Genomic DNA, 15,085 nt, shown 5'->3' with positions numbered 1-15,085 from the left:
ATAGCAGATATGAACCATCTCATGGCATTAAAATAGACCAGAAATAACTTCACATGATTACATGATTATGTACATTTAAATAGACTGTATGTATATACTGTATATGAGCTAGTGTCGCCCAGCGACTGCGCAATATTTACCCATAAAAAGCTGCGATAGGCAAATTAAGCATCTGCTAGTCCATAGGTGTCAAACTCAGGTCCTGGAGGGCCGCTGTCCTGCATTTTTTCCAAGTCTCCCTGTTGCAACACACCTGATTCAAATGATCAGATCATCAGCAAGCTCTGCAGAAGCCTGACACTGAACCTGTTCATTTGAATTAGGTGTGTTGCAACAGGGAGACTTGGAAAACAGGCAGGGCAGCGGCCCTCCAGGACCTGAGTTTGACACCTATGTGCTAGTCTATTGGACTTGCTCACTCACACTTTCACACATCTATTAGTCTTCAAATGTTTCATTAAAAACGCACTTAAAGTCATTGTGGCGGTCTGAGATGAGAGATGCTGTTGTCATGGCAACAAGCGGTCAACACCTGATGTTAACATTCTGTTCTAAATACTGTACACACACGCGCGCGCACACACACACACACACACATGTGTGTATGTGTGACGTAACAGGGTGGTCCAGTGGACTCTGTCCTTCCCTGCAGTGTGTGGCTGGCTAGTTATTGAAAAACACTATATAGCAAGATAGAGCACCTTATGCATGGATGTTGCTAGCGCGGATTACTCTAACCGGACACAACATTAGGTACACCCGTGAATGACAGCCAGTATAAGATTTGTGTTGAAAGCCCCTTTCATACTGCCAGTAAAAGCCAACATTTTTTTCTGGTCCCCCCTCCTCCATCCCCACCCTCTTGTGCTGCTCTGGTGTGGCACCGGAATGAAGTATAAAGGAGACCATCCCCTTCATTAATTTCTGTGTAAAAGGCACAGGCAAAGAAATGCTGGGACAGGGGTGTGAAGTTACAGAATATCATCATTGTTTTTGTGTGACACCCGAGACTCACTTCTCCCACCCTGTTGCGTCGAAAGCAATTGTCCCTTCCCATCCACCAGGTGCCGGCTGGTGGTTGCGAGATGCCGTGACTTTTACGTTAAGGCTCCGTTGCTGCATGAAAGAGGCAGGCATACCTAATATTGTGACCTGGTGAGCTCATGTAGATTCCTTGAGATGTTTAGTTCGGTTAGTGCTTCCCGGGAAGAAAAAAAAAATCCGATATTGCCCCCTTTTAAACTCCACACATACTACATTATCAAGCAAATCAAAAGACTCTGATCAATATAGCGAAATGTTCAATATAAAACATGATAATGCCTACACTCTTTTTTGCAATAGAGAATACAAAAATGCATTTTCTTTCCTTTTCAAACACAAAAAGCCACGAGAAGCGCACAAACAAAAGCTTCTTTTTTTGAGAGTCAGACAGAACCCACTCTTTCTCGCTGTGCTTTTAAAATGAATGCAGGGCCTGGAGGAGTGGGGCTGTAGTTTTTTGGGGGTTGACGTTTTTAGCACATGTGGGCGGCGGTGTCAACCTCCCCCGGCGTGTAGAAATCCGGGATGGGCAAGCCGGTGTGCAGCGTCACCTGTAGAAAAAAAAGACGTCGAGTGATGATAACCCAAGCCTGCGGAGGGCGCTGTTGCTCTACTTCAATGACACAAGAAGAACTTCAAACACAGCTCCGAGTTTTTGGGGAGTCTTTTTTTTAATCCTTTGAAGAGACAGCCCGAAGGAAAGACTTTGAAAGGAGCAGTACGAAAAATCCTAAAGTACGCTGAATCACTGATAAATAATATGGTAAATATTTAAAGTGGGAAGCTTTGATCAAAAAAGACCGTCTGTGTTTGCAGGGATATGAAGATTATTAAATTATATGTGTGTAGTGTTTTAATGCATTTTTATGTGTGCACATAATTAGTGAATAATATAACACTAGATTTATTTGAATAATTTCATTTCTGAGTAGCAAAGACGAAGGACGGCGCGAGTGATGAGTCGTACCTGTACATTCCGGTTGAGGCTGATGGCGGGGTAGAAGGCGCCTTCCAGGCCCTCGAAGGCCACGGGCCCCTGCTGCTCGTCATTGATGAGGAAAATGAGGATCCTGCGCGTGAAGTCCAGCAGCACGCCGATGGTGGAGCCTTTGCCGATGCCGCCGTCCGTCCTAAACTCACATCAACAACAAAATCCTACGTCAATTCCACTTTACAATTCCTTACAGCCCCCAATTGCGGTAGAATACTTGGTCGCTGGTTGCTAGGCAGAATAAAAAAATTGTGGTGACTTTCATGCAAACGATACAAATCTTTTTTCTCAAGTACCGAGGACCTTTTGATGTACAAGATTGTGCAAGTCAGCCCCCCCCCCAAAAAAAATGCAGGAAACATCTACTTGAACAACTGAACTTTATTTGGGTCCCAGTAATAAGAGGGGGTGTACACTTGTGCAACCGCTATATTCCCATTGATTATTTTTACTTCCCTTCTTGAAATTTTTTTTTTAAATCAGTTGAGTTCTCCAGGCCAGAGGCCACATAAATGATGCAAAAAGTTCTGAAATGAATTATCTTGAGCTAATTTATTTTTAATCACAAAAACATGTCTTTCAGATCCTTTTTTCCCCCTTGATTCGCACAAAATTAACAGACAAACGTTTCGATTACCTGTTGGTGTGTGAGTTGTTGTGCATGAACCAGGAGCGGTTGTTGTCCACATACATGGCCCAGGCCTTGTCGTCTTTGCCCAGCATGACATCTTTCAGGACGTCGGCGCGCGCGACCCCGAAGGCGGGGTCCGGGTGGTTGTCGTAACGGTCCAGCGTCATCTCCCAGTAATGGACGCCGCGCGAGAAGGCCGCGCCCCCCAGGGCCACGCGGTCGTCGTAGCTGTTGCACGTCACCGTCAGGTTGTCGTTGGACAAGATGATGTCCGGGTGTGCCGACGCCGCATCAAAAGTGAACCAGGCCACTGCGCCAAAACACCATACAGAGAATTAGATCGGCGGAAGGATTCTTAAAGTGTGGGATTAGAATCACTCATGGCACGCGGCTCCCTCTTGTGGTAGGCAAAACAATCACTGTTTAAGCACAGTTCAGTTGTATTTAACTTTGTCACAATGCATGTGTGTGTGTGCGTGTTCTGAAAATGTGCAGCAAGTCATTGAAGTTAGCAATGAGAGAAAGCGAGAGGGCACGAGAGCGAGCTTACCTGACTGCATATCACCCGGGGGGAGACCAGCTGTAAGAGGAGAGAGGTGATAGCGAAAAGTGGGAGAGGAAGCAGCTTTAGCCAATCCAAAACCAAAAGAAAGCATGAACACTTCATGTTTTTCTTTTCCTCAAGCTGATGAAAGCAAGCTCGTGAAGCCCAGCACAGTACGATCATTACGATGAGAACTATTATCGTCACTGTGGTCATTGTCACATTGGAAGCCAATTTTATAAAAATGTCATAGGATAGAAAAACACCTTTTTATGACTTTCATGTGACCGAGACAAATGATAAGAATTTGTCACAGATTCGAGGACCTGGATAAGTATAAAATAAATAGAAAAATGGAATGAAAATATTGGTTGAATAAAATCTATTTTGTAGGAGTTTCAACATCACTTCTTTTTCAGACTGATACCAGTTACGGGTATTCTCTTGAGAACTCACCGTTACCAAGTACAGATACCACTTGCTTTTGATATGTGAAATTTCATTTACCACAGTGACAAGATATTGTGACTCAAGATGTGTCAAACAGCCACAGTGTGGTGCCAACTACTGGCAAAAAAGACTTATTGCATGTTAAAGTCTCCTTTTTAAATTTTTTTTTGCCTTAAGTGCTGATACCAATACCTGGTATCGGTAATTGCCTGTCCTAATAATTTGTCATATTGTTAACAACCCCGCAAATATTTTATGACATTCAAACACGATTTCATTACGTTCATTTGTACAAAACCAATCAATTTTCTCAGTGTTAACAAAAAAAGAAAACATTTATTTTTGTTTGGTGTACCATGAGACGTGTGCATGACCAGCGTCTTGCTGTACTGTCCCACCCCGCTGGCGTTGAAGGCCTTGACCCTGGATTTGTACGTGCTGTTGTAATGCAGGCCGTCCACCGTGCAAATGGTCTCCGTCCCCACGTACACTTCCTGCGGGGAGCGCACACAGAAGAGCGCTGTTTTTGGCGACAGCTCTGACGGGTCGGAACAACGGCACGTGGGCGGGTCGGCCCACGTCGGGGGTATTAATAAAGACGGGCATCGGTGAGTCAGTGCATGCTACAGATATGTGCGGCACACGATGAGTGTGATTAAGACCCTCCGTAGGTGCCACGTTTTTGGCTAGCGAAAGGCTTGACGGTGTTTATTTGCTTTCTTATGAAGTGAGCCAACGTACCCTGAAGTGGCCGCCGTCACCGTCGTCCAACTCTAGAATGTACCCGTCCACGGCGATGGTGGAGAGCGGCGGTTGTTTCCATGACAACGTGGCACTGTTGTTCTCCGTGCAGCATTCTTCCAGCTGGAGCATGGGAGCCGCCGGCACTGGGGAGGACGAGGCCACGCAGGTCGATACGCGGGAGCAACGGATGCTCACATTATTAGGTGCGGCAAAAGTATTTGTGAAAAAGAGAAATCTGCAAAACTTTCATGTGAAGTCAATAAATAAATCAAAATAATACACCAACATTAATAAGAAAACATAACACTAATTGCGGTAGCAATAATGATGCCAAATTTTAGCAGGAATACGAAACGTGAATTTTTGTTCTGGAAACAAAAAAAACGCTGAACCGTAAACATTTCATCATTAAAGACAGAAAAATACATTGCCCTTGACAAATGGTAAAGCATCGAGACCATGTGTGTCTGGTGGGGGTTGACATTATTTTAAAAAATGAAAATATCAGATAAAAACATCTTTGAAAATCGAAAACAATTTGACAAAAAAAAAACCCCAAAAAAACCACGCACACGAATATATTAATTGCAGTAGTACCGATAAGCATGTGAAATGTTATCGCTACCGTTGGGAGATGACCCCAAAAATAAATACATTAATAAATAAGGCATCAAGTGCAGCGGAGGGCCTACCTTTCATCTGCACAAAGTCCAGCTGATGGATGGTCTGCAGCAGCGGCGCGCTGTCCAGCGTCAGGTCGAAATCGCTGGTCATCCTGGGTGTCAGCGTCCCTTTGCCCCACTGGCTCTCCGTCATCAGGACCCTCCGGATCAACGCGTCCGAGATCTGTCAGACAAAAGGACTCGGTCAGGGAGCGATCGCCGACGAGAAGGATAAAGCCGGTCTCACCTGGAGGAAGCCGCTGGGGTCGTTTTCTTTGATCACCTCCAGGCAGTACTCCATCAGGCCCGTCGTCTGGCGCAGCTTCACCGTGCAGTGCGAGATCTGATCACGCACCACCTGGAAAAGCGGAGAAGTAGTACTCGGTCAAAACAATGGACAAATTCCCAAAGACTTCTTGGCAAAGAAAATAATCGATGATGGAAAGAAATGTCATAATTAAATGGCAAACGTCATTGTGCAAACATTCTGTTTTGCCATTATTTGGCTTCTGTACATTTATGGCCAAACTCTAGAGCTGAACTAATCAGTTGAAGCTTTTTGTATACACTATTGCATATCTTTGTTGTTGTCAATCTTAAGGAGCCAAATAAGAAGATTGGTAAGAGTAATCAGTTATGTAAAAAAAAATTCTGCCAAATATCAGAATTGGCATCGGCCTCAAAAAAAAAAACATGTTGGTCAGGGCCTGGTTATTACTCAATGTGCTACTGTTCCTTGTTGAATATCACAATTTTTTTTCTTTTCGGTAGTGAGGCTGGAACAGATTAATGGCATTGCCATTAATTTCAATGGGAAAAGATGATTTGAGACACAAATGGTTTGAGATAAAATAACATGGTTAAGGAGCGAATCTGTATGGCGAGCATGAATAGGTCGACGTAGCTGTTGAAAAGCTTCACAGGACTGCTGTCAACGTGATGAACCATGACTGGTCCTGTCCTCGACGAAGGATGTGCGACATTTTCACACGACAGGATGAGTGAACAGTTGTCTAGTTACATCAGAGAAGATGTGGCTACTAGCAACATCCGTTCATGTTAGCATTTATTCTTTTTTTTTGCCACACTACCATTTCTGAGCACATCAACATTGATGCCGTCCACCGCTTCTTGGAAAAGAGACTCAAGTAAAACACACACACACAGAGGGGTTGCTAGGTAACAGTAACCTGGTCGCGGCTATGGCGGAGCAGGGAAAATCCTCCAGAGAAAACATGGAGGATGACAACCACAAGCAGTACAGTGCGACACGTAACGTTAGACATTCCTGCGGTCATTAATTTATTCATGACCTGTTGCTAGGCAGAATATGGGGGGCAGGAAAAGAAGGGCATGCTCTGCCGCATCACATCATAGATGCATTACCTCATTTACTCCTCAAGTGCTCATTTCAAAAGTGCCCTCCGTGCCTACTTTGTTTTTGCTACACAGCCGCTCAATTTAGGGAATGAATATGTCTATCTATCTATCAATTTATGTAGCTAGCTAGCTGTCTATCGAGGTATCTCTATCTATCGTCTATCTCTCGAGCTTGCCGTTCAGCGACGAGGTCACGCGAGGCCACCATGGAGGTGACACCATTTTCCTCCAGGGGGACCAGGCCATCGCCCTGTCGGGGCCGCCATAGGGTGCGCTGTCGTTGATGAAGAGAGACGCTAACCTCTAGACGGCCACATATTTGGAAGTAATATCAAATCAAGGAGACCCAATTGGAGCAAAACTTATGTACATATGTAGTATATATTGTATATGAATGAGAAACCAGAAAAAAAACTGTTATTTCTGAAATAGACCCTCAGCACAGGGGCATCTTAATTATTTCCAAATCAAATCATCTTCCAAACCCGATAAAACATTCCGATTCAGAAAACTTTATTTATCCCCGTGGGGCAATTAGAGTATAAAAGATTATCAGGAAAAAAACCATAAAAGGGTACCTATCAATTGTATTTAGAGCATGACGAACTAGCATTAGACGCTACCAAAAGCCGAAACAAGGCAAACATGAGGCTGCGGCCCCAATATAGGAATCCAAATAAAAGCCAAAGGAACAAGCAAAACAGACGTCAGAATCCTTTGATGGACTCATTCCCATCTTGACTGTCCCACAAATCCTGCCTAGCAACGAGTGACCATGCAAACAGCAATCAAATGGGAATTTGCCGCTGGTTCGCTTGACAACATTCCTCCTTTGTCTCTTGCTGTGTGAAAAGCACTCCGCGGAGCTACGTCAGGCCAAGCAGAGGGACGAGGCGTTGAATCACCGTGACAACTGCGACACGGCCGCAGAGGGACGGCAGCTTGTTGTTGCGGTAAAAATCGGAGTCGCTCGTGTCTCGTGAAGACTAAGTGCTCTCTTCCGGCTGAATGATAACATCAATAACACGCTCAATTATTTAGTTTCTCTCTTCATCGGGGAAAATGATCCCATTCTCACGGTGTCCTTAATCATCCGGGAGCCTAGGAGGAGACGGTGCAGTCAGTTCATTCCAGGCCACTGAGTGTGCTGGTAAATATGCGGCTTTGAAGGAAAGCAAAGTGTGCCTTCTGTTGCCTCTTTCACACAGACAACAATGTGTAAAAAAGAGACTGTCTAATTCATGTAGAGATATTGAAAAAAATAATTATATATATATACTGTACATATTAGGGTTGTGTGCGAAAGGATGATGACTCCAATTGAGATGCGAATTTAAAAATGATAGTTTGGATGTGTGGGAAGACGAATTGTAGCGGCGAGGTATCCTGAAGGTTAAAGTAAGTTCTTTTCAACTAAAAGGGAAAACCTTTGCCCAGGTTGTGGTGTTAGCATATATACACGTGTTCCAATAAGTGTAGGTTCAAATTTAAACGAAACATGCTTTGGAAAGAGAGGAAAGAGGGCCTTATGTTGGGTTTCATGCCGTGTCCGAGGTTTAGCGGAATTCCTCAGCAATGTGGCTAATCTGGACACTGGCAGATGGGCCAACCCACTCCCAAACAGACGCGCAGGCGCACACACACACACAAAACGCAGAGGGAAATGCGCATCCACACACACACACGCACACACACACGCATATACACGCGCACACAGTGTGACTGGTATCTAAGTTTGTGGTCGCGGAAGAGGCTTTTGTGTAGCGTTGATTTTATTGCGCTGGCTCACAACACCTAAACGTGCCAAACATTGATTCTCACCAGCGTCCAAGCGTGAAATTGAAAACACTAACTCACGCCTCCCTTCGCGCCTCACTCCAAACACGTCCCACTTCTCGCTCGTCAGGTTACGAGCGACGCGAAGACAAAATGTTTGTGGGTTCATGGTCATCACAAGCTACATGCTACAATCATGCAGGTTTTCGTTTCCACTCATCAGTGGAACCTTCTGAAACGGCAATTTTTAAAAAAAGTTCTGAGTGCACGCGTTACCTTGAGCTTGTGTTCGTGCTCCTTATTGACGCAAGCGAGTAGCTGAGCCTTGCGGCGGTTGAGCGCGTCGATGAGGGCGTCGCACTGTGCCACCAGACACGCTTCAAATTCCACACTGTTCTCCTGCGGGGGACCAACGCAAACAGTGCGTTAGTGGCATGAAAAGAAACACTTCATAACTAAATTGGCATTATGTGTTGGCATATTTCACTATCAAACAATAGATGGTGCCACACTTGTTCGGTTAGTTTGAGACATTGATAAAATAAAATGTTATGTCCCTATCCATGTCGTGTCTACCGAACTAGCTAGCTAGCACTAAGCTAACCTGGAAGGATTTCTCTCTCAGCGTTGAAATTTGGAAACTCCATGCTCTAACGGCGTCAGAGGTCAACACCAAATTAAAGACAAAGGCAGTGATACACTGCCTTAGATTGACTTTATTGAGTGATAGTTTAACAGGTTGATATAATGCTCGTTAGCAGGCGAAACATTCCTGTAAACGCGGAAACATTTTCGCTGTGTGTCAACACGTCACGCGTTTATTCAAATGTTCCTTTGACAAAATCAAAGACAAACGACAACATCCTATGACAATATACTGGTACAAACAATTCCAGCAACTTTTTTGTGCTTTATCACATTTTCCAATCAAGTAATATTTAAAAATATATATTTTGGAAGAGCCGCGTGTTGTTATGCATCAGGCAAACGTGCAGAGGGATTATCAAAACACCCGTCTGTCCGTCACTGCGGTGTGACATTTTGTGTGTACCTGGATGTGCTGCACGGTGTTCCTGAGCTGCACAAGGAACTCTTTGGCCTCGCTGGCTCGGTCCGACAGTCCGTTTAGAGCCTGAGACAGTTGACCCTGGAACATTAGTGGGAAGCAGTCGCGAATTAGCTGCTAATTAGCACCTAAAGACAAACTTCAGTACAAATATGTTGTGTGTGTGTGTGTGTGTGCGGTGTAAGAAATTTGTATTTAAATAAATTAATAAATAACAATGATATTAAATTTGCCAGGTTGTCTTTCAACTAAGATTTGAAAAAACAAAATTAATTAAAATGTGATTAAATTAATCCGATTTCCTTTCAACGAAAAGAACAAAAAAAGTGAAAATTTGAAAAATGTAATTTGATTAAACCAGCCTGCCTTTCAGCTAAAAAAAACTAACAAAACTAGACAACCTCCAAGATAAAAAAATAAATAAAATAAAAATGAAAATAATCACAAGAAATAAAGTCTGAGTAAACCAGGCCACTTTACAACAAAATAACAAATAATGGCATTGAATGTACCAGGTGGCTTTTTTACTGAAATAATAATAATTTTTAAAAAATCTCCAAACAAATGCTACTTTCTACGAACTATGCTGTCTCTTAAGTAAATAAAACTATTTTTAAAATAAACTTTGACAAATAAACCACGATTCCTTTCCACTGAAATCCTAAAAAGAATCATAATTCTTCTTCTTAAAATGAAGCAAGATGTAACTCAACATTGCTGCTGATAAGGCAAAGGAGATGAACAGATCATGTGACAGGAAATCCCCCACAAAACTTCCTGTTTGGACACCTTTGGACATTGTTGGGGGTCAGGGATGTGCAGCGGGGGTCACGTGACTCTAGCGAGAACCATTCACACTTCAGCCAGCAGCCACATTCTATTGTGGTTTTCTCATATTGTTGGAATGCGGACAAACAGTGGCTGATATAGTTCCGAAAAAAAAAAAAAGTTTGACGTTTTGACGTGCCTGCGAGGGGATTGAGGTTAACCTTTAACCCCCACGTTTGGGACCATGAGACAGCTGAATACACAGCTGAACAAAGACCAGACGTGGAAAAAGCAAGTTATACGGCCACCTCGCGTGTTAAATGTCACATTTGGAAGTCTCTTTGTGTTTCGTGGAGGACCACAACTCATTTGAATGGACTTGAGTCCTTGTCAGCATTTAGTTGGTTAGCATCCTGTTAGCAAGGTATGCTAACAATCACAGCTGCATCTGCGCTAATGATGGAAAATAGAGTTAGCTTAGCAAAGAACGATGTCGCCTACTTTCAATGCAAAGTCATTACATCCACATGTGCGCACACACACTGGCACGCGCGCACGCGCGCACACACACACACACACACACACACACACACGTGATTAATATATTTTTAGTTGACACGGTCCACTTTTCACCATTCAACTTGGCAGCGCATGGCGACCTTTTAGGAAAACATTCAAGCAGGCTGTTGAACAAGATGAGACATTCATAATTCATCACTTGCATCATCAAGAATGCACAAGCTGTGAGATCCCTTTCAAAATCATCATCATAATCATGATCTTTTTCTGTTTAAAATGTTGACATATCTGTGTTATTTTTTTATTGAATGTTTTTTTAAATCCAATATCTGGGTTTTTTTGGTGTAGTGTTTTGGATTTTTGTGGAATATGTTTGGTATATTTTGTCAAATAGTTCTGTTTAAGTTTTTTGCTGTTGTCTTTTGGGGGGAGCGTGGTGAGTTGCTGATTGTCGATTGATTTTGTATTTTTCATCCAAGCCTAGGGCGGCCCGGTAGTCCAGTGGTTAGCACGTCGGCTTCACAGTGCAGAGGTACCGGGTTCGATTCCAGCTCCGGCCTCCCTGTGTGGAGTTTGCATGTTCTCCCCGGGCCTGCGTGGGTTTTCTCCGGGTGCTCCGGTTTCCTCCCACATTCCAAAAAAACATGCATGTCAGGCTGATTGGACGCTCTAAATTGTCCCTAGGTGTGAGTGTGGGCGTGGATGGTTGTTCGTCCCTGTGTGCCCTGCGATTGGCTGGCAACTGATTCAGGGTGTCCCCCGCCTACTGCCCGGAGATGGCTGGGATAGGCTCCAGCACCCCCCGCGACCCTAGTGAGGATCAAGCGGTTCGGAAAATGGATGGATGGATCCAAGCCTTTTGTTGACGATGGTGTCCAATTTGCATTTTTTTTTGGTGTGCATGCGGAGTGCCGTGTGCTGTTTGGAGAACACAAGCTGCCTCCCTGCCCACCACAAGGCCAAAAATAGCATCTGGCACGCTCCACTCCAAATATGCGCGAGTGTGCGTGCAGTATCCCGGGGTCACGACATGAGGTGCACCTTCACTGACAGCGGCGACAGCCGGATGCAAAATTCCGTCGCGTTTCAAATATTTGGCTGATAACTTGCATGATGCGTGAGAGGTTCCAAACATTTGAACGACAGCCTGACTGGTTGTCATGGTAACGAAATTCATCATCAGCGTGTTTTGAGGGTGGGTGGCGTCAGTGGGGGAGGTCCTGCTTCACGCAAACAAGTCACTGCTCATTTGTGGGGTGAATCCCAAGTATGGTTTTCGTGACCATGACGACCAGTGGGGTACACTTTTCGCTGAGTATTTGTGGATTTTTAGCTCTTTTTTTGCTGCATTTTGAGTATTTTCATCCAATATGCCAGCCAATCGCAGGCCACATATAGACAAACAACCATTGACGCTCACAATCACATCTCGGGACAATTTTGAGTGTTCCATTAACCTGCCGTGCATGTTTTCGGTACGTGGGAGGAAATCGGAGTACCTGGAGAAAACGCACGGGTCAGGCACGGGGAGAACGTGCAAACTCCACACAGGAAGGCCAGAGCCGGAATCGAACCCTGCACCTCTGCACTGTGAGGCGGAGGTGTTAAACAGTCAAACACCGTGACACCCTACTGACTATATGTTGTTCTTAATTGTATTAGTGTATGTTCCTGTTTTGTTGTTTTCCCGCATGTATATGTATTTGTTGCATTTTGACTTGGACTGTGTGTGCGTGTGCGCGTGTGTGTGCGGGTGAGTGTGTGCGTGTGTGTCATGTTTGTCAGCGAGGGCGTGCAGTCGCGGCGCACGGTCCCCACCTTGTGCAGCTTCCACATGGCTCCCAGCGCCTTGACCTCGTGCGTGCCGTGCTTGCCCTCCTCCAGGCACTGGTAGCACACGGGCGTCTTGCACTGCACGCAGTACATGCTTAGGTTCTCCAGCTCGTGCTCCGTGCACGTAGAGGTCTTGCGGGGCGCCGCGCGTCGCCCGGGCCCGACCCGGCCCTGGGCGGGCGGCAGCAGCCGGTGCTTGGCAAGCGGGCCGCGGGGCGGGTGGCAGCGCATCCGGCACGGCTCGCAGTACAGCACGTCGCACTGCTCGCACATGACGGCGGCCTCGCGGGGGCTCCTCTCGCACAGCTGACACTTGAGCGCGGCCGCCCGGCCCTGGCGGTAGCGCTCCACGACCCCCTCCAGCACCCGGTTGCGGGGGAAGCCGCGCAGACCCCGCTCGTCCAGCAGCAGGCTGCGGTGGCACTGCGGACACGTGATGCACGCGTTGCGGGGGATGGGCGCCAGCAGGCAGCCGGCTTGTTGCTGCGCGGGGGGCTGCTGCGGGTGCGGCGAAGGCGCCGGCCCCGGGGGGAACACCCGCACCCCGTTGGGAGACTTTTGGCACGGGGTGGTGGGCAGGCTGACGAAGCCCCCGTACGAGCCGTAGCCGCTGTCCGCCTCGCTGTACAAGCTCATCTTGTCCAGGTCCAGGTAGTCGTAGTCGGAGCCGGAGGCTCGGCTGCTCTGCGGGGACTCGGCTTCGGGCGTCTGGACCAGGATGTTCCGGGCGCACGCCAGGCAAATGTTGTGCGAGCAGGGCAGGATGATGGGCTCGCGGAAGAAGGAGCCGCACACGGGGCACTTGAGCTCTTCCTCCATCTCGTCCATGGCTACGCCGGCGGGGAACGCGACCGACACGGCAGAGACAACTGGCGACCGCTCGTCAGTCCGCGAGTCAAGTGAGAATGTCCGCCAGGCGGCGGCGGCGGGCAAGGATCCGAGTGGGGGTGGGAACCGAAGCCTGTGCGCCAATAGGCGAGCGGCACCAGGTGGGCTCGGCTTCCTATTGGACCGCTGATGGATTCGGCACAAATCATTGGAGGGCTGCAAAGTCTCTCTGCAACTCGTTGGAAGTGCAGTACAGTCCTGTATAGGAAATGGCCCCTTTATTGATAAAAACATACAGTATATGAAAATATTTTAAACTTTAACACAAAATGTCACAAATATACTCTCGTACATCAAGATGCTAAATCGTTAATTGGATACAAATTACACTTGAAACGATGATCATTTTATTGATCTAATTTTACATCCGAATAAAAATACATCATCAACAAGTATTCATTTCAATTTTAAAATTATATTGTTTCCTCTTTTATTTCTTTATATATTCATTTAAAGTGTTCTTTTTGGTCCACATATGTATTAAACGTTGTCTTTGTTTTATTTACATTAGAGAAAACATTTCAACAAAGCACAATTTGCTTTTAATTAGTACATTTAAACCTATATGAATACAATAAAAACTATTTACATGCATAATTCTGTTGTTTTTTATTTACTCATTGTTTGAAAGTGCTGTTTTGGATCCAGAAATGTATGTTCAATACCTTTAAATAATTTGCTTATAATAAAAAAACACATTTCTATTTTATTTTTTCTTTTATCACTAAAATGAACATTTCTACTGGCAAACAGGAAAAGATTTGCCATTTTAAGTGCTTGATCAATTTAACGGTAGATTTTTTTTTTTAATTACGTGGTAATCCGTAAACAAATGCAAGTATCGTGAACATTGCTTTCAAAGAAACTTTGAGAGTCGAACTTCTGCGCGTCTCTGCGCAAACAACAAATGGCACTTTGATCCGTGAAACAATATTTCCCCGGAGCTTTATGTTGATTCGCACCAAATGTTGCTTAAGAAGGACCGCCACTGATTTTTGGAACATTGCTTTCGCTGACGCCTGCTGCATGATGACATTGTTCTCCGAGTAATCGGAGTTAAAACAGTGCCGTGTGTTGCTTTCCGAAAGACTTCAACCCCGTTTTCGTTCCTTTCCCCCCCCCCCCCCCCCCTCAAAGCCATACTCAACATAGTTCATCAGTGAATGCACAGAATAAGAGCACTTGTACCCTAATTAGTGGTGGGGGAAAGCAGCTACATAGCATCCGAGCTATAAATAAACCCTCGGATGACATCTTTTGTAACCCCTGTCGGCACTGCTCTACTTGGAACACCGCTTGATGGTATCCACCCGGCCAATAGTGAGGAAATGAGGTGCAGGCCCGGCAAGTGAGGAAACGCGGAAGTGAGGGATCGACTAGGCGAGTGATCAAACCCGTTGTAGGGCAGGCAAGTGAGGAGACCAAAAAACCGGGGTCAGCCAGTGTTGTGAGAAAACGAGAAAGTGAGCGGTCGACGCAGGCCGTGAGCCAACGAGTGAATAAATGTGGTCCGCCATGGGAAGTGAAAAACCGAGCGAGGAAAGGAGAAAGCTAGTGCTCATCTCGGAAAGTGATGAAAAGTGCGTGGGCCGAGCGAGTGAGGAAACATCGGTGCAAGCGCTCAACAAGGAAAGTGATGAATCGTGGCATCGGCCCGGAAGTGAGTCAGTGGGGAAGCAGGTGGCAGGCCGGGAAACTGCGTCAAACAAGGAAAAAGAGTTTTACGAGGAACTGAGTGAGTCTCAGCGAGGGAGGTGATGACACCCCAGTCGGCATGGAAAGGGAGGAA

The 15,085-nt window shown here is 45.7% G+C and overlaps 1 protein-coding gene across 1 annotated transcript; it reads right to left on the bottom strand.

Annotated features, from left to right (window-relative positions):
- Positions 1-370: 370 nt before the first annotated feature.
- On the bottom strand, positions 371-13,503 carry trim9 (tripartite motif containing 9). The gene is made up of 11 exons (XM_086128067.1): positions 12,394-13,503; positions 9,274-9,369; positions 8,499-8,621; positions 5,314-5,424; positions 5,097-5,250; positions 4,402-4,547; positions 4,016-4,154; positions 3,217-3,246; positions 2,673-2,976; positions 2,012-2,174; positions 371-1,595 (listed from the first exon to the last, which is right to left on the bottom strand). The coding sequence occupies exons 1-11, from the start codon at positions 13,234-13,236 to the stop codon at positions 1,518-1,520; spliced, it is 2,187 nt and encodes a 728-aa protein (XP_085984193.1). The 5' UTR covers positions 13,237-13,503; the 3' UTR covers positions 371-1,517.
- Between the last annotated feature and the right edge of the window lie 1,582 nt (positions 13,504-15,085).

The sequence above is a fragment of the Hippocampus guttulatus genome, chromosome 13, assembly GCF_054856545.1.
Source record: "Hippocampus guttulatus isolate MCC_2025c chromosome 13, RoL_Hgut_1.0, whole genome shotgun sequence".
Classification (NCBI taxonomy): Eukaryota; Metazoa; Chordata; class Actinopteri; order Syngnathiformes; family Syngnathidae; genus Hippocampus; species Hippocampus guttulatus.
This window is presented reverse-complemented; position numbering and strand designations above follow the sequence as displayed.